Raw genomic sequence first — 21,345 nt, forward strand, 5'->3', positions numbered from 1 at the left:
CAATTTCCAACCTATCTTTCTTGCTTTGACTGTTCCCTCAATCAACTCTTTTTTTGTTTCTTTTCAAAAATACTATTCCTCTTATCCTTATTTCTACACACTTTTAGTCTTGCTATATTTAGATGTTTCTAACATAATTAATTTAGTTAATGTTGTTAAATTTTCAAAACAATCCACCCTTATACCAAAATTTACCTTTTCTCATTAACATTTTTTAATTTTCTCCTCATTATTTGTCCATGAAAAGCTCACATATTTCCAACATGTAATACAAACAGATAAAAAAGAAATTTAAAAAAATTCTCAATTCCCTATTATGTCATTAGAAAGTAAATTTTAATCTTAATTCAACTTTAGTCGAGATTCTCAATTCGTGCTAGAAACTATAATTTGTGGATAGTCTGATGATAGTCAGTGATCTGATAAGACCAACAAACTTTTTAGGATAGACTTTAAATGATTATCTTATTATATTAATAATCAATCTTACAAAATCGATTCATAATACGATATTTTTACTATTTATATAATTCGACGTAGAAACTAAAAAAAAAACAAATTAAATGATGAGATAAATCATAAAATACAAATTATTACGGACGAGTTTATTTATATATATAATTGGAGCTACTTTTTCTACAAACTCAAATTCAAATACTGAAAAAAAAAGCTAATTGTAGATAATAAGTGGTATAAAAGTAGCACACAAATAGATAATACAAAACATAATAATTGTGGCACAAATAGTTTTAAAACCCGTAATATTTTGTAATTTGCAATACATTTAAAAAAAAAGGTTTGATAAAAGTGTTATTTTATACTTTAAACAATATTTTTGTTATTTTAAGGATTTGAACTCGTGTTTTATTATTCCTTCTTTCCCATTGTATATATACTTTTAATGGAGTTCGCGTCAATTTAAGTACTTATAGTGAATTTATATTACATAACGTCCATGAAATTCATTTAATGTCATCTAACTTCAACCATGTTTATCCAATAGTTTAAGTCATGGACAATTAGAGTTTAGACCATACCTAGAAAAAAAATATCATCGTCATATATATTTTGAACGAAATTTTACGTCGACTTAATTATGAAGGTTGTCGCATATGAATTTCAAGTCAAATATTTAGAAGAAGAAAAAAATCAAAATATAATTATTATATTTTTTTATTATGTTAATGTGTAATTTATAGTCTCACTATATAGATAAAATATTTATAATTGTTACAAAGAAATAAAAAACTTTTGCAATAAAAATAAATGCTTGGATTGGTAGGTATGAAATATATTTGTTGTATGATAGTACATAGTACAACAACAAATAAAACAATTTCATATGATGTTAATTTTAAGTAAACATATTAAAAAAATGTTTTTTATTATTATTAATATTAATATTAGTAATATTAATTTTAACAAATTGATTTCAAAGAATCGAAATGTAGTGATTATTATTATGCTTATTATTATTATTATTACTAGTGGAAACATAGCACTGACGTGTATGTATATCTGCATTTTTTATTTGTATCATTTATCTATGGGATTTTCCCTTTTTTATATATAAAAAAGTTAATTTTATTTTTAGTTATTTTATAATTTTGTAAATATTAAAACAGTTATCAGAATGGAGTTTTTTAATTTTGTTTTTTGAAATATATCTTTATTTCTTCAGTTTTCACTCACAATTTCTTTTCAATTTGAATTTATATTTGGAATTTTTATTATCGTTTTTCTCTCCTCCCTCTTTCTCACTTTATCTCTTCTGTTCATATCACTTCCATTAGATAAAAAAGATTCATTCTTCAATATAAGAAGAGTAAGAAGAAGAGCACGCATCGCACGTAGTCTCTGTAAGTGAGAGTTTTCTTTTCTTGGTTGTTTAATTGTTAATGTTACTCATTTTTATTTTTTTTACTCTACTTTTCATTTTCGTACACCGAAGGCAGAATACTGCACATGTACAAGAGTTATCTTGACACCATTGTTGATGTGGGCATCGGCGCGGAGGATGAATGTGTTCTAAATATGACATTCTTGTCCGATCAAAATCTCAGATAGAGTAAGTTCATTTTTGGCCCCTTTTTCTTTTGAGTTAATTTTGGTCTTATTAGCTTCAGGGTTAATTTTGTTAACAAAGGGTCTTAGTTATATAGTTAGATTTTTATCAGGATTCTGTGGTGCAGGTTAAATTACCTTTAGGCTTTTGGTAGATTTGGCTCTCCTATCAGGTAAGGGAAGCTAGTTTTAAATTGCCAATAGAACCCTAGGCTAGAAAATCTGGATGGGGGGTGACATGGTCACCAGTTTCAATTTTTCTTGCAGGATCTCTTGTTTTTGTGTAGATTGGAAATTGTTTGAGATTGAAATGAAAAGTTTAGATATAGTAGATGGTGTAGAATGTATATAAGTTTGGAATTGAATGAATTACTGAATGTATTTGAAAAAGGTTTGTGATGATTTTTCTTGACAATTTCAGAGCATATATTTTGATTATTTCGTGATGATTCAGTTTATGAACTAAAGATTGTGTGACAATTTTTAAAGTAAATTGAGAGTTGATTATTTGGAGAATTGCTATGTTGATTGTAATATGAATTCTGGTGATTTTGAGAAAAATTAGTTGTTGGGTTTAACAATTGGTGATCAAACTTTAATTTTCATGTTGTGGCTTCCCCATCCTTTTTATTAAATAATGTTGGATACGTGGTGCTAGGTATATGTAAAGTAAAAAGAAGAACATTTATTGTTCATGCTCTTTTCTTTCATTCTGTAAATGTTATACAATGTTGGATAATACTTTTCTTTTCTCCTTTTGTAATTGGAGTAACAATCTTGCAATAATTCTAAATATTAAAGTATTACAATACATGTTGGAATTAGTTCTTGCTTGTGCAAATTTGAAGAAGTTGAGAGCTGTTGGATATAGTTGCAGTCGAGAGATAATTTTCTTTCATTCTCCTTTTATTGTCTCTCTTTTTGGGTAGTAAAACTTGATGTTATTTAGATACACTTTGGAGCCCTTTTGATTCAAGGCATTTATATGATTTGTAAATGAATTGTTGTGTGTTTTGGAAATTCTAAAATTTGGAATGATTTGATTGTTTGATGTTGGAGATTGTGATATTTAGAATATGAATTTTAATCAAAACATAGTATTTTCAGGAAAGAAAATACCGTGTTAAGATTGTTTAGGATGTGCATTGACTAGGGATTCGTCTAGAAGGAGATATCCTGATTCTCCTGAGATAATGGAATCATATAGATGAAATTATTCAGGTGGTGAGAGTCGAAGGAGGTTCATATGAATGGGTAAGTTGTTTGAAAGATAACTAACTTGACTTGTTATATGAGTTAACTCTGTCATACTAGGAGAGATATGATATTGAGATTCTTTATGCGCATAGCTGTGCGGATTTCCCAGTGAGATAGTATGACAAGTGCAGATCTCTGAGTTTAAGTCAACGCACGAGTCTTCCGGAAGTAGAGTCAAGTATCTATGTGTTGTGAGTCAGTAGAAGTCTGACATATGAAAGATGAATTTTATGAAATGTAATAGACACTTGATGGTTTGAGAAATCATATGAGAATTGATGAATTATGCTTATTAATTTGAAATTTAAATTATATCAAAACTTTTTATATGGATAACTTACCCTGTTATTTGTTTGTGTTTGTTTCTTTATCTGTAATGGTCGTGTTTTACACAAGAGCATATGAGATTGCAGGTAATAGAGCTCCTTAGTGAGCAGCTGGAGGATGAGATAGTTTTATTTGAATGCTTTGTTTTGTTGTTAAAACTTTTGATGTATATATTAAATCCCTATGAAGAGGGATATTTCTTTTGAGATACACATATGAGAAAGTAGTATACGTTATTTGTAATTAGATATTGCTTGTTTTACTTTTATTTCATTATATATGGGTAAAATTAAGGATGTTACAGATGTAATTTCTTTAAGGTACAAGGTTAACTTGACATCTTGATGTGGGCATGGGGAGGATGAATGCGTTATGAACATTCTTGGGGAGAAGAGGAAAGGGATTGGAAAATAAATATTTTTTTAAGGTTTGTTACAGAGTTTCTTATCTTATTATTCTTTTTTTTCTTTTCATTATTATATTTCTCTTTTTAGTTTTACGTTAGTAACAACCAATCAAAATTAGTGATTCGATTCACCAGAATGATGACGTAATTGCTTTAAGGTACAGAGTTATCTTGACATCATTGTTGATATGGGCATCTACGGAGAGGATGAATGCGTTTTGAATACAACATTCTTGCGGAGAGGAGGAAAGGAATTAGAAAAAAAATATTTTCTTAAGGTTTGTTACTGAGTTTCTCATCTTATTCTTCTTCTTTTTTTTATTTTCATTATTATATTTTTCTTTTTTAGTTTTATGTTAGTAACAACAAATCAAGATTGGTTATGTTTATTGTGTTATAAATTTAAATTTGTTTAATATATTGTTTACTGCAACTTAATTATTAAAATAGTAGGTTAAAACTCATAAATAAAGAGAGAAAATATTTTTATCTTATTTTTACTTAGTAATATTTGATATTTAAAATATATGAATACACATAATAATATACAATATAATAATAAATAAAAAAATGCAGATGCACAGGCGCTTTGTCGTCTGTGTTTCCGCTAGTATACATAGTGTTAATATGATACATATAAACTTAATTACTTTACAATCTTAGAATGGGAAAATAACCATTTTCTCATTGCAAATGACAAAAATAAATAGGTCATAAAATGGCAAACCTTAAATCAAGGTATAGTTATAATACATCAAATGCATGACCCCGTTCACCAAACTTGAGTAATCGTATCTGAAGCACATTGTTCTCAATTTCCCATGTCTCAATTCCTCACAAAATATGCAGGTTAATAATTGATATCATAGGCACCTCAGAAATACCAAGTTACATGAGTTATAATTATACGAATAACATGAGTATTATTTTAGTCTTTGACCAATAAGGTACGATCTTCAATTGTCTAATGATAAATAACATAATACTTAACAAGGATATCACTAAACATTAATCCTTTAAAACTTACCAAGCAAAACTTGTTTCAGTGTGATTGATAAAACCCACCCAATATTTTCTTAACATGAATTATATTGAAAGGAAGTAAACAAAGTCCCAAGAAAACTTTCAATTCAGTGTGGCCAACCCTTGGCTAATTCTCTATTTTAAGTTATCAAAATTATATACAGTTACATGGAAATTAAGCAAATACTCTATAAATCTGAATTATGAAATAATGTTTGAGGGTCATATGGAAAACTAAAGGCTTAAAAATAATAAAAAATCTTTAATTCAAGACCAAAAGTCATGTGATAGTGCCCAAAGAGAGAGGGAGAAAGAAGCAACAATAAATTCTAAAAGTAGAAGAAACCACCAAAAGTAGAACGTACTATATCTATCGCATTAACCTCAGTCAACGAAACCCCCTTCCCTTTCCATGGCCAGCGACCTCAACATGCATCGTTTTGTCAGACACACCTATCATGTCCTCTCTGTCACGCTCTCCAACGACTCAGTCATCTCCGAGGCTGCTGACGACGGCGCATTGCTGAAGCGTTTTTGCAACCTCCAGACACGATGGTTACATGAACGTAGTGGCGCTTCCTACAGATGGATCGGTTATCGCGAGTGGCAGCACGGATGGGGTGGTGAAACTGTGAGACATGGAAGGAGGCATTAATCTACATCATGGCTTGAGTTTTTGTCCCTCTCCAAGTATTTGTTGAGCATTTACAAAAGAGTCGTTTTAGCATTTGAAAGAAAACATTCCTACTAAGAGACACAAGGATGCTTCTCTTTCTTTGGCTTTCTTTTTATTCTTCAAAAACAATTTCTCTCAAGAAAGTTAAAAAGAGAAAGAGAATGCATGGAGGTTAATGAAGAAGTAGGAGCGGTAGTTAACAGAAAAGGTTACATGTGGTAAAGAGAATAATGGATCTTCAAAATTTAAAATTCAAAACTACTCTTTCAATTCAAACTACCCCTCCACATATACCAAATGTTTTAGAAAAAATAGGAAATGACACAATACCCATAATACTCAAATAAAACCAAATATTGGTATAAGGATAAAATAGAAAAAAAAAATTGAGAGTAGTTAAAGAGGGGAATCTCCTTTATATATAGGTATAGATTATTATAACAATATTAATAATATCAATTTTAATAATATTAATAGTACTAATTTTCATAATATTAACAATTTTAATAATAATATAAATAATATTAATAAAATTATTAGTAATATTAAAAATAAAAAAATACTAATAATAATAATTTTAATAATATTAATAATAATAATCTTATTAGTAATAATATAAATAATAATATTAGTAATATTAATAACAATATTAATAATATTCATAATAATAATATTAATATTAACTCTATATTAATATTATAATAATAACTCTATATTATTATTATTATTAATATTTTAATATTGTCATTCAATGCCAACATAACAAATCCAAAAAAACTTTTATTATTTTGTTTTATAATTAATAAATATTTTACTTTATTATTCAACGGTTCCTTGTGGGTTCGATATTCGTCCTTAGGGACACATTATTACTATTGACAACAAGGTGTACTTGTCGTAGAAAAGTCATCAATGCACTCCTTGGCCTTTACTTATAGCTTTTTTCTTTCATCATTTGGAATGTGAACAAAGGCTATGCATCTAAATACTCTCAAGTGGTTGAAGGATATTTTCTTCTTGTACCACACTTCCTCTGGAATCTCTTCATCTAGAGATCTTGAAGGTGTTAGGTTTATGACCATCCTTGTAGTAAAATTTCACCAGTCTTCTTACAAGAGATGCTTTATTTCTTGGAGTTTTCTTTAGAATCATATATTCAAGTTTTGATCGCAACTCATAAGAATTTGTGTATATGGACACATGCTCAAACAAACTTCTATCAATATATTTTCAAATCATTGCAATAACTATTTGATTCAAAAGTTCTCAATCTTTGTCACTTACTTTTGCTTTGTATTTGTAAGAAATAGGCTCATGCATATCCTAACAATATAAGTGATCCTCCATCATGGACTTCTAGTAGGAATAATTGTCTGCTGTCAACTTAAACATGTCTCCATCAATAATGACTCCTTCCATCTTGTATAAGAACCAAGCTCTAATACCATTGTTCGAAAAAATAGAACTAATTCTCCCTCCTTTGTGTAGATACAAAATGGACACTTATGAAAGCAATAAACAGAAAAAAGAAAATAGAACAACATAGAATAATGATACTGATAATTTTTTACGTGGGAAAACCTCCTCAACTTGAGAAGTAAAAACCCACTGAACTTAGTCCAAAAAATGTCTCAATTGTGAAAGTATGATTACAATATTTGTTTCTCTCACTTTATGAGGATAACACTTAATCTCACCTAACAAAAATCAAATACAATGTCTCTCTAGCCTCTCATTATGATTTCTAATGTCACATTATGGTGGATATTAATTCTCTCATTTACTCTTTATGTTGCTATTCTCACTTGCTTGCATTTCTCTTCCTCACAAGTTCTCTTTATATAGAGAATGAGAGAAAGATTTCTTCGTAAAGAAATAATAGATAATTAATGTTTGTCACATTTTTAAGATACTTTGAAAAGATTATTTTCAACTTTCTAAGTTGAACTTCATAGTCTTCAAGAGATGTATAATTCCAAGACATTGAAATGTCCATCATTAAACATATTCAATAGATCAATTATCAGAATTTATTGTTATCTCTCCTTTAATGTGGAATTTCCAACAATATTAAGGTTGATTGTAGATGGGACTTGCATGTTCTTGGTGGAGGGATCAGGTACGTTTTATCCTTCTCTTCTCATATTGCTCCACTTGGAAGTCACTCATTCACCTCAAACTTTCCACAAGGTAGGTCTCAACGGCTACATCTACTTTTGCAATCACTATTAGAAGTATTATTCTTCTAATAAAAATGATCATATAAATCTTCCCATCAATAAACTAATTTAATACTCTTTCCTGTTCTTTATATAAATTCTTTATCTTTTTCTAAAAAATATCGTTTTTATTAAAAAAAATACTCATTTTTAGATTAACAGATGCTAATTTTATACTTTTTATTTATGTAAAATTTTAATAAGATTTTTATTATATTTTTTAAGGAGTGAATGTATTTATTCGCTTTATCAACAATATATTATTCATTATTAAGAAAAAAGCATCCTTTATATCATTAGGTAAAATAATTCAATTCTATAGAATTTTTTTAAATATTAAATTTCTAACATTATTAATTGAAATTATTAATTAACTTAATTGTTTTTTAGCTGGATAAATTAAATATTTTCTTTTATATATAGAATCTTGGAAAGCACAATCTTTCAAATCACAACTTTTAACTATTATCTAGCTTTTGGCTTTCTATTCTTTCAAAAGAAACTTTCAACTGGTTAATCATCTATTTTTTCAATCATAAGAGTATATTTGCATAAAGCTTTTTACTTTATAAAAGATATTACTGAAAAATGGAAGTTTTTACTAAATAAAAGGTAATATTTAAGTTCCAATTAAAAATATATATACACTATAAAAATTTATTAAATAAAAATTAATTTTAAAAAATAAAAAATAATTAATTATTTGATTAAATTGGATACTATTTTAAAAATTAAATAAATTATTGATATCTAAAATAGTTTATAATATTAATAAATATTTATTAATTAATATTTCATTAGTTATTAAGGTTGGTAATTAAAATTTTGTAACTAATTAAATATTAACTTAAAAATTATTTATTAATAATAAATATTACTTTAGATATTAATATTTTTTAATTTTTAAAATAGTATTTAACTTATTTAATATAATAATTATTTATTTTTTTATTTTTAAAATTAATTTTTATTTAATATTTTTTTATAATGATATATATCTGAATATATAATAAGAATTTTTGTTCTGTAATAATCATATAATATTTAAATTCTTAAACTTCCAAATTGTTTCAAAATTGCAATGCACTCTCCTCTACGTTATGATTACTATATAAAATAATATTAAAATGTAATATAAATATATCATATCTCCTCCTTTCATTTTTCTCTTTATATTAAAATAGGTAATATTTATCCTTTAAATTATAATAAATCAATGATTAAAAATTATGTCAGAATTCGTTCTCTCGTAAATTTTATGTGATGATGAAGCATTGTAGTTAGTTTTGTTTTACTTCTTTAAGTGAAAGTAATTTTATCTTATAATAATATTTAAAATAAATGACTTTTAATAGTTTATAACGTTTACACTTTCTAGGTATGTTATTATTGTCAATGTTAATTTTTAACTATTTTATATTTAATATATATTTGTCTTTATAATGCGTAAAAAAATAGTATTTTATTTTTTAAAGTAAAATAAATTTATTATTATTTAAAATACATAAATCAATATAAAAATTTATCTCGTTTATTCAAGTATGTTATCTTTATTTTAAATTAAATTAAAAATATTCTAAGAAAATATATAAGATTATTAGTATATAATATACAGTATGAAAATATAAAAAAGTAAACACTAGAATAATTAACTTAAAAATCAAACGTTTAAAATTAATTAAAATTTAAACTATAAATAATTCAAAATGCGCTTTTATAAGTGTTCACAAATAATTTTGGTGATCACTGTTGTGTTCACTGCCGTGGTTGATAATTGCATAGTGAAGATGTGATCCTCACTTGAACCAAAAAATAGATGTTCCCTCATTGTCAATAATTCATTTTTATTTTTAAATATTTCTTAATCAAACATTTTTCTACCAAGATGTTAAACAATATTTGATTTCAACATACTAAATATTTGTGTGAATATCATCTAATCATAGATAATATATGATCAAAGATTGTTTACTATAGTTTAAAACTGGCCAACAATTCAATTATGAATCTAATCTATTCAACAATCCACTTAATTATGAATTTAATATTAATATTTTAGTTTACTAAAATTAATATTATATAAAGTAAAAATTTGTAAATAAATCAATATTATTCATAGATTATTTACTAATAAAATTGTGTAAGTGCTCTGAACATAAGTAAGTATTATCTACGAGCTTCAGTCTGGTAGATAATTCTATATATTTTTTTTTTATTTTTTTTTTGTATTATTTATTATTTATAATATTATTCTTTAACTTAAAATGATAATATATATTATTTTATTGTTAAAATAAGTTATAGATTAAGTGTTTTGTTTTTTGAAAGGTGTTAAAAGTATTATTTTAGTTTCTATAATACATATTGAGATGGTATCTTTTAAAATAAAAACCTTTCACACAGTAAAAAAAAAAAATAGATGCAAGATTTTAACATTTATTTGGCTTATAAGCATGTATGGCAAAAAGTAGTAGGTAGGTCAAGCATGCAGGGTAGGTATATAGCCTAATTTAGATAACAAATTTTACGAAAGTCTACCTCAAAATTTCTGGCCAATATCCACAAGCTGCAGTAACCATCATTTAAAACGCAATTAACTAATATTAAACGCAATTAATAATTTCTCCTACATATTTAATTATAAAATATAGAAAAAAAATTATCCTCTCTTATGAAGCATTATTATATTTTCGTTTCCCTTTTTTATCGTAGGAAAAACTCTTTATAATTTATAATTTTATCTGGTTAAGATAAAGCTGTCACATTATGTATTTGTTATTAAATTAAAAGACACAAATATATTTCACGGTTTGTATCGAAAAAACTAAATAAATAAACACATAAATTTTTAATAAAATATAAAAATATATTAAATAACTATTTTAAAATGCTAACGGGAAAAAATGCCTAAAGGAACGTTTTACAAGTGTCCAGATATTAGGAATTAAATAATTTTTATAAGGTCAAAAAATGAAAGTGTACAATTGTAATATTATTTTATAGAGTTATTCCAAATAGAGTTGGCTTTAAACTTTTTTAGTCGTTATAATTATAAAATGAGTGAATTTTAATTTTTATAGAATATTTTTATTTGTTTTTCATTCTTGGAAATTGTAATATTATTTTAAATTTTAATATCGATTTTAAATAGATAAATAAAATTTATTGTGAAGAAATAAGTTTAAAAGTCAGTTCAATCTAATTATATTTATTTATATTGCACACCTAACAAATTAGATAAAGTAGTTCAAATCAATTTAGATTACAAATTCTTTGACCTAACCTAATTCGTTTTACTAATTATTCTGACGAACCTATTTGGTTAACTCCAACTATAACATTATAGACTAACTTTTGTTTTAGCATAACGATAAATGATTTTAAAAGTCTTAAAAATAAATTTAAAATATCACAAATATAGCATAACCATACCAAGAATAATATAAATTATTATTCTTACTCAAATCTCAAGAGCCCTTAAAACATGCAAGAAACTACAATTTACATAATAAATTAGAATCGTGTAGGAAATATCTAACCTTCGACAAGTTTAAATAAAATAATATTATTTGTATTATAACTTAATTAAGTATGCTGAATTTTGCTTAATAACATATCAAATTTGATGCAAATCTCCGTTACAAGATTTGTCAATTTGAGATTATATATTTATAAATAATTTGGTATACCAGGTAATGAGATAAGTTAAACAAATTTTTATTAAAATAAATTATAAAACTTTGATATTATATTAAAATGTAAACTTTAAATTTAACTTAATCTTATAAATTAATTCATAAGATAAAATTTACATTTACTTATATATTATGAAAACGTTCTTATCTTTAATTCATGTGAGATTTTTAATAGTAATTTTTTTTAAATACATTATCTCATAGTTACTTTTTAAGATAAGAAAAAAAAATATGTTTTTTTTTTCACTATAACCAATTTTTTGTTTTGATATTTAGGAGTATAATAGGGGAACTTTTAGTTTCATGAAATTTGAGGTTCGGGAAATATGTTTATGATGTTTAGTTTAACTTTTAAAAACTAATAATATTCCTAGGAAACAAAATTGATTACAAATAAAGTTAAGTCAAATTTTCCACAAAATCATTCCTATGAAAGAGGTTAGAAGCTAGTAACGTTTAGTAAAAGAGAAACTTTTAATTTCCTAAAAATTTGAGGTTCGGAAAATATGTTATCATATTTAGTTTATCTTTTAAAAACTAGCCTTCTTATTAGGAAACTAGGTTTCTATGAAATGGAGTTTAGTCAAACTTTCCAAAAAACATTCCTAGGAGAGAGGTGAGAATTTTTTTTTTCAAATTAAAATAGAAAATGTATTGAAAAAACAATACCATCTTACACTTATTAAATTCGATATATTAATAAATTAAAAAAAAATTAGTAAAAAAGAGAAAACATATTATTATTTTATTTTAAGAAAATTCATGTGAATATTTTCCGTAATATTTTTACCAACCAAACACATTTTAGTTTTTTATAGGAATTAAAATTTCTAGGATTTACGATTTTCAGGATATATGATTCTTGGTTATGAAAAAGAGTTTCTATAGTTGTATGTACCTTTTTTGAGGCCTCAATTGCATGGTTTATGGGTTTTGTAGTATACCAGAAGACCGTTTCTTCCTCCACCTCCATATCTTCTTCTGCCACCTCCATACACAACATGAAAATACATTTTTGTTCTTCTTATGTCACTCCCATATAGTAGTTTCCGGATTATGTAATTCAGAAACTCATTTGAAAAAAGACTTCTGGATTACATAATCCATAAGTTAAATAAAACTTCCGGATTATGTAATCCAGAGAATAATCATGCATCTGAAAAATGACTTCCGAATTATGTAATCCGGTAGCTAATTACAAATTTGAAAAATGACTTTCGAATTATGTAATCCAGAATATTATAAAGGGGCAGTTTTGGAAATTTGAAAACTTATGGAAGTGAGAGAAGAAGGTATGGAGGTGCAGGAAGAAATAGTCGTACCATAAAGCTTTGGCAAAATTTGAAAAAAAAAATTAAGAAAACTTGTTGGGCATAGGTTTTATTTAGGCCCAAAATTTGAGAAAAATATATATTAAAGTAATTGGAAAACAGTAGCTGCTTTTCCTAACTTGACAGTGGTTAATATGGAGTTTCAACCTAAAAATTATTCATAAAAACTACGATTGTTTTTAAAAAGAATTGTTTGAAAAAAAAGCTAAAATTTATATTAAATTAATATAAAACTTGTTTTTTTTGCTATTTCCTTTCTCTCTCTCCCCATGCAAGTAATCTATAATTTTTTATAAAAGTAATTTATATTTATAAAAATTCAAATTCAAATCCAAATATTTGGATTGGATTATCCAATCCGTCCAGGTTTTTAATAAAATTTAGATTGGAAATTTAAATTTTTTAATTTTTAAAATTTGTATAAATAAAATAGAAGTATGATAGAACCAAAGTTATAAATTATGGATAAAAATAAAAACTAAATTTAAATAAATGAATTTTTAATAGATGAAAGCACCGCATAGTAGTTTGACTTAATTAGATTTTTCATTTTTCTAAACTCTATTTTCTCATAATCTAATCATCCGTAGTGGCTGAGAGTTAATGATCCTTTTTAACTGATTAAATTTGTAAATAAAGTTAGCTGTTATTTATTTTAAAAGATTTTTTTTTCTTTTCAATTTCTCAAAAATCTAATGAGGTTATTTGAAAAAAATTATCCTCTCTATGTTTGAATTTTTTATTCTAGATCTCTAGATTTTGATTAATTCTTTTGCTTGAGCTAGAACTTTATTTAGAGAAAAGAATTCCAGGCAAGAGAATCTATTTATGTTTTTTGAGTTTTTGGTTAATAAATGATTGTTTTATAATGTTTTGATGTGATACACTCGTAGAGAAGTTGATATAATGGCTAGATTATACATGTTAAGGTATAAAGTCTCTTAAACTGTGTTTTAGATATGATTTAGATTAGTAAAGATAGTTCTTATACTTTTTCATATATTAGTTTATAGTTTTTTCATATATTAGTTTGAGTTTGATTTGAATGGGAATATACATTGAGCTTGAATGATAATTGTTGAATTGAAATGAGGAAAGGGTGATGATTGAGCGAATTATGGTTGTATTGATCATTTTTAGTTTGTTTGAAAGTTATTTTTGTTAAAGTGGCTTTGAATAAAACTTTTGAAAATATATTTGGTTCTGCTGCATGTAAGTGATTTTCTCATATTTTTGCTTATATAAAAATAAAGCAGAAACTCAACCTTTGCTTTTGACTCTATTTTTGTTCAAGTGAAAATAGAAATGAAAGTCAATCATTGTTCTCGACTAGAATTTTACTCAAACAAAGAGGTTTTTGCTAAAGCAAGACATTTTTCACTCTAGCTAAACAATTTTTGCTGTTGTCTTTTTAATGGATTGAATGTGAATATTAATTTGTATATTTAATTGATTTGTGGTTTTGTTTAAGTGAGTTATGTTGTATGAAACAATTATTGAGAATGATAAAAATTGTATGAATTTGGGTCACAAATCTAGGAAGATATATGAACCATTATTTGATTTGTGTATTAAGTAAAGACACTTATGTTGTAACAGAGATCTCTTGTTTCATTGATAATCTAAATCATATGAACTAAGATATTAGATGGTGAGAAGCTGAGACGAGAGTTCTTGCACACCATGCACTACAAGAAAAATAAAGTATTCCGTCGACCAAAAACATATGCGAATGAACCAAAACCGACGAATAAACGTCGGATTTGCGTCAACCAACCATTGGACGAAAAATTTGCGGAAACAAAGTGACATTTCGTCGGCCAACATGAGCATATTGTGTAGGCCAAGCCGATGAAAAAAGGATGCAAATATCGTCGGCCAGGCCGATGTAAAAGCGACGTAATATCGCCGGCTTATGCGTGGGCCAAACCGACACAAATGTATCAGAAAAATGCATATTCGTCAGTTCGACCGACGAAGAAGAGAAAGAAATGGCATCAAATTTTGCATCGGTCTGGTCGAAGCATAACTTAAGAAAAAAAAAACTTATGTGGGCTTGATCGATGCATTAATGGTTTAAAAAAATATTTTATTTTTTGTTCTAGCCATTTTTACCTGTAGCAGCTATAGAATAACAAATCCCATCATTCACACTGCATTCACAATAGAAAAATCATCCAAATAGTTAAACAAAGTCATTTAGATAATTTCATCCATCCAAATCATTCATATTAAATATTAATACATAAAATAGAACTTATAATTAAAATAAACCATAAAATAAAATTGTACTTCAGAAACTAACTAAAGTACTAAAGCTTAAAATGTTTGATAATACAATTAAAAGAGTGAAAATGAAAATATAAAATACATCACATGAAGTAGAAATAGCAGTGTTATGATATGTAAAATCTTGTAAAAAGAATACAAACAATGTGATTAACTAAATGGAAATAACTAAAATATTTAGTATATAATAAAAATGTGAAATAGTTAAACTTACAGTCTAGGGTGCACTTTAAGGGAGGGGTTGGTCATCATGTTCTAGATCATACTGGTGGTGGAATTAACTTGTACTAGTGGAAGCACTGTCACGTTACAAAATTGAGACAAGCTATTCCTTTTTTACCTTCATTTCTTCCTCTAAGTGTGCATACTTTTGACCCCACATATTAAGTTCTGCATGAAGTTGTTGATTTTCAGTCAACTGATCAGATTGTGAAGCGTCAAAAGTAGAGGATTGAGTGAGGGAAAAGACTCCTTGGTGGAAGTTAGCAGCCAAGTCTGTTGTGCCATACACTTAACCTCTACTATTTCCTCCAATAGCTTCCTTCCAAGTTTGAAGCTTTGTTGCTGGATCAACTTGATGGACAACAATGCTAGAGTCCTAAGAACTATTTACTTGAAGGGTTCTCAAGCGCTCATGACAATTTTCCTACATAAGTCATTAGGAGATGAAAATGTTACGAAATTAAAATAAAATTTAAGAAAACTTAAAAAAATAACTTACATAAGTTTCACGAGCACGAGTATCAACCTAATCACCCTTCTTGTTTGTGTGGGTGACCATAAATTGTTCATTAGGTTCAGGGGATGGCCATATTGACGTTCCTAATAATGTTGTACAATTAGAAGCAGTATATGTTGCAAATGTAAAATGAATTCCATGTAAGATAGTGATGAGTACTTACCAAGGTCATTGCAATATCTGAATGTGATTTTCGATCTGTGGAGTGCAATGCTCCACCATGAGCTGAAACCCTATTCACTTTATTCTGAGTTGATTTATCTTTGAAATTTTGTCTATTTCAATAGTTTAGAAGCTCAACCCATGCTTGCTCCCCTATCAAGGTAGGTCGGACACCCTTTTCCCTAGCTTTGGTCAACATGACACAAAATCGTTTTTTGACTTTAGACTCATAGACCTTTGTAATCTGTCACTCATCCTGAGGTGCCCAAGTGACTCTACTTTGTTAAAAAGAAGAAAATATTTCGTTTCAGTTTTCCCATTTTGGTTGATTTGTATGAAATTGTAATTAAAATTTAAAGTTACCTTAAAGTCACTCCACCATTTTAGTTTGTCCTCCTTAGTCATGACATCATATTGATGATATGGACTCTAAATTGAGACCGAATGCAATGTCCAATGGCATCATTGGCATAATTATTTGGCGTCCAACTACAATACAAACAAATCAAATTACAGACATTTGTAATATGAAGATAAAAATAAATATAAGTTTAGGATCACTTACCCTTTACCAAGAAGTCAGATGATGACCCTACTAGTAGGGTCACACTGGTTATCCTCAGGGGGGAGGTCGTGCTCTGAAATAGTAGCGGCACCATGGTCAACATGGTCAAAAAGACCTTGCACAGAGGTAGCAGTAGTATGCTTTAGATTGATTTGTTAAAATAAACTATCTTAAAAAAGTGTATTTTCATTAATACTTTTCAACCCAGTGCATATGATGAAGTACATAAGATGCCTTCTCAACATTTCATATGACAGACAAACATGTTTGAAAACTTATTTTAAACGTAACTATTTTGTCTAAGACGTCACAATAGATGCAAGATTTGAAACTAAATTGAATCACTTGATTGATGTATTTTATATTTTAATTTAATAAGTGATCAAACCATAGTTCCTATATTTGGCCAACCTTCTCATATGAAGATTTAAAAAATTCATCTAAAAACACTTTATCAAAACATTTTTAAAAAGTATTATCACAATAACTCTCATTCTTGGTTAGTGCGGATGATAATGACATGTAATGTAAAGGAGATAAGGAAGGAAGAACACATACACAACAATTTATTTTGGTTCATCTATCGCAATAGACTAAATCCAATTCTTGGCCAACAAGGCAAGTTCAATTAGACACTGTGAATAATCTTTGGGCTCGTATCTACTTCTAACTAATCCCTTGAGTATTATTTTTTCAATCCACTCATGGCTAACATCAAGTATTCTTTGGGCTCATAACTACTCTTGGCTAATCCCTTGAATATTTTTTCTTCAAGCAACTGTTGGCTAACATAGAGTATTCTTTTGATTTATAGCCACTCCTGGCTAGCCTCTTGAGTATTATTTTCTTAAGTCACTCTTGGCTGACATCGAGTATTCTTTGGGCTCGTAACCACTCCTGGATAACCCCTTGAGTATTCTTTCCTTAAGCCACTCTTGGCTTAAGGAGTTTTCTTTACCAAGCCAATCCTGGTTCAACGAATACTCTTTGGGCACCTGGCCACTCATGGTTACTCCCTTGAGTATTATTTTCCAGAAAAAAACTCCCAGCTAAAATACAAAGGTTAGGTATTTCATTTATGAATAAATCATTGGGCTTGATCATTAAGGAGGATTGCGTCTGATGAAAAATACAAAGATTTTCCTTTCTTTCGTAGTTTAAATGTTCTTTCACTCTAAGATGGGGTAACATCTTTCAATAAATGCAATAGGTAAGCAATCTCTCTCCTAGGTGTTTGAAGAACTCTTCTAGTGTTCTCTCTTAAGCTATAAAGGATCCATACATTTAGGAGTGTTTTTGCTCTAAGCTTTAGGATAATTTTTTGAAGCTTTGGAGGTTTGATCAACGTTTGAACAATATTTTGGCATAGTGCAACCTTTACTCCTTGGCTTATAGGAGTGTTCTTAATTTGAGTAGTGATCTAGCATGGTATGTTCCTCTCTTCTCTTCTCTTCTTCTTCTTCTTCTTGATGTAAAAGCTTTTAAATAAGCTCTGGAAAAAGGTAACCGTTGCGAGGTTATTTATAACTGTTGAGCAACTTCAATTTCATGCATGTTTTTTATGTGTCTAATGAGCTCAAATATAATTGTTTTTTTCTTTTCACAATATCCTTAGTTACTAACAATGCTTATCTCCCTAGTTAGCATAGCCTTTTGCACCAATTTATGGTTAAAGTACATATCGTACAAAGAAAATAGCCAGTTCAAAATTGAAATGCTCTTTATCTTAGGAGGTTGGTGATGAAGGTAACTTTAGCTATTTTTCCAAGAGATCATATGATATTGACTTTAGCTTGCATATTTAATAGATCTCTTTGGTAGACAAAGGTAATGGACATTTTCTACATGCAAATAGTAAATGCATTCACACACAAACATAATATATATATATATATATATATATATATATTATTCAAAAGGTGTGCCTATCGTTTGATATTGTAAATGTATGTTTTGATCATATAAGCATTATGGCAAATGTAAGAAAGAGTTGCACATCATTGTTTCTTCTATCATATGTAATACTTGCATTTTGTATGATATGTTTTTTAACATTAATTGGCTTACAAACGATGTGTGATCTATTTGAACTTGTATTGTTGAACATTAATCATCTTACAGACGGTCCATGATTATGTTAGAACATGAGTGTTTTCAGCACTTAGTCAAAACCATAAGGTATTGATTTTTTTTTTCTTAACATGAACAATAACTAACTCCCTAAAATCATGTCATGTATCACGTAACAAAATATAGGACACATAGAACATATCTTTCATGTTTTATTAGACAATCTACATTGAAGTAGACATGACGGTTATATAAGACAATCTTGCATCATATGAGTATTCAAGATGCACTTCATCAAATGGGACACTCTTTACTATTAAATAAGACTTTACTATTAGATGCTCTTAATCATATTCACTTTACTCAGTTGGATAACACACTTACTCTATACGACTTTAAATGACCTTATACAATACAATCAAATTTTAATAAAATGATTTTCAAATAAATATTGTCACTAAATATTATATTAGTTATTAGTTTTATCTCATTGATTATTAATTGATACGTTAATAATAACTCATCTATAAAATATCTAAGTTAGTTTTTATATACTCATATGATATATTGGAAATAAAACTCATATATCTTATAAATAAATTTTGTTATCTTCTATTATATCCTTAATATAATATCAATTATAATAAATCAACCAAAGAATAGTTATTCTACCATTGTTCATACGTTATACCTTGAAATTAAGATTGTAGATATGAAAAACACTTTCACAACAACAACAAAGAGTCTAGAACCATTTTTTCCAACACTTTACACTATTTTTTTCATATATTCTCAATAATTTATGCTTCATTTATAAATAAATGAACATTCATTCGGTTATTGCTTATATTCTATTGGTGAAACACTTAAAGTTGAAGGGTGGAAAAATGAAGTTAAAGAAATCAATGAAGGGAAAGAAATCAATGTATATATGGTATGTAATTCATGTAGAACAGCAAAAAAAAACTAGACTCACTCACTCTCACTGCACACCCAAAATTGGAAAGTATGGTCACACTATCCTTCATATCTTGTTCTAATGTCTATCCACCCAAATTAATTAACCTTATAACTATCATCAACATAGTGATAATAATAGTTATTATTATTATTATTACTACTATAGTTTGGAATCAAATTATATTTCCGAAGGACATGGGCAAGTGTCTTCCACGACCACCTCGTTCTCTTGCAACTCACGTGACCACTCACGTGCGACTTGTTCCTTCTCACCAATCCCTTCACTTCCGGTGGCCGGTAAGTTCGAATCAACGGCCACTTGATCCCATCAAAAAACGGGTGTCGTTTAACATCAGTGGCACCCTTGGTGCACCCTAGCCTCCTCCTTGGATCCTTCACCAACAGCTTCTCAATCAAATCCCTAGCCTCACCCATCCCAGCCTCTTCTCCTTCCGCCACGTGGACGAATCTCACGTCCTTGCACGACGCTATGTTGCGCAGGGTGCCCTCCTTGTTGCACCCCTTAAACGGCGTCGTCCCGTACAGCAACTCGTAAACGAAAACCCCAAAAGCCCACCAGTCCACGCCGTTACCATGACCGTTACCGGAGACGAGCTCGGGCGCCAGGTACTCGTGCGTCCCCACGCACGACCGTGAAAACGCCGTCACGGGTTCCGCAATGAACTCCGCGAGAAACGTTTGCTGGTGTTGTTTGTAGGGGCGACGGTTATAACTGAAGCGACCGTTGGTGGGACCCGCGCGAGGGGGTTTGCTGTGGGTCCGGAGAGTGACGCTGGGTGCCACGTCGGATTTGAAGCAGAGATCGAAATCCGAGAGCATGACGTGGCCGTCTTCGCGCAAGAGAACGTTCTCGGGTTTGAGGTCGCGGTAGACGATTCCTAGCGCGTGGAGGTACTCGAGGGCGACGAGGACCTCGGCGGCGAAGAAACGCGCTACCGAGAGGGGGAGGCGGTGGTGGGGCTGTTTGCGGAGGAGGGAGTGGAGGTCCCCGGCGGGGCAATAGTCCATGAGGAGGCACGTGTAGTGGGAGACGTCGATGCGCGCGTAGAGCGTGGGGAGGAAGGGATGATCGAGCGCTTGGAGGATTTCGGCCTCGGTCTCTGCGTGGGAGAGTTTTTTGGGGGTGAGGAGGTCTTTGTCGACGACTTTGAGGGCGAAGTTGGCGCCGTCGTAGTCGCGGAGGCGGCAGAGGAACACGCGGCCGAGGTTGCCGGAGCCGAGATGGCGGAGGAGCTTAAGATGGCGGAGGTGGAGGCGGCCGTCGGAGGAGAGCATGGTGGCGGCTTTGATGGCGGTCCAGTGGGGGTCGGAGCTACGGTGGGGGCGACGGTTGACGACGGAGATGGAAGGCTCGATGGTGGAGATACGATCGTTGAAGCTGAGTGTGAGGCTGCTGGTTCGAGCGAGGCTGGTTCGGGCGCTGGTGCGGTCGGTGGTGGTGCTGGTAAAACTGAGATCCAGGTCTGTGTCTGGGAACAACAATGTGGGTTCTTCCATGCTTGTTGGTGTGGGTTTTGGTTCTGAGACATTAACATTGGTGC

The 21,345-nt window shown here is 29.3% G+C and overlaps 1 protein-coding gene across 1 annotated transcript; it reads right to left on the reverse strand.

Annotated features, from left to right (window-relative positions):
- Positions 1 to 19,729: 19,729 nt before the first annotated feature.
- LOC137835023 (serine/threonine-protein kinase WAG1) lies at positions 19,730 to 21,345 on the reverse strand. Its single transcript, XM_068643314.2, has one exon. The coding sequence runs from the start codon at positions 21,299 to 21,301 to the stop codon at positions 19,880 to 19,882; it is 1,422 nt and encodes a 473-aa protein (XP_068499415.1). The 5' UTR covers positions 21,302 to 21,345; the 3' UTR covers positions 19,730 to 19,879.

Source organism: Phaseolus vulgaris, chromosome 5 (genome assembly GCF_051622355.1).
Source record: "Phaseolus vulgaris cultivar YP4 chromosome 5, ASM5162235v1, whole genome shotgun sequence".
Taxonomy (NCBI): Eukaryota; Viridiplantae; Streptophyta; class Magnoliopsida; order Fabales; family Fabaceae; genus Phaseolus; species Phaseolus vulgaris.

Bases quoted from the DNA above. Each gene is read 5' to 3' on its own strand.
- LOC137835023 (XM_068643314.2), bottom strand. From the start codon at position 21,301: ATGGAAGAACCCACATTGTTGTTCCCAGACACAGACCTGGATCTCAGT.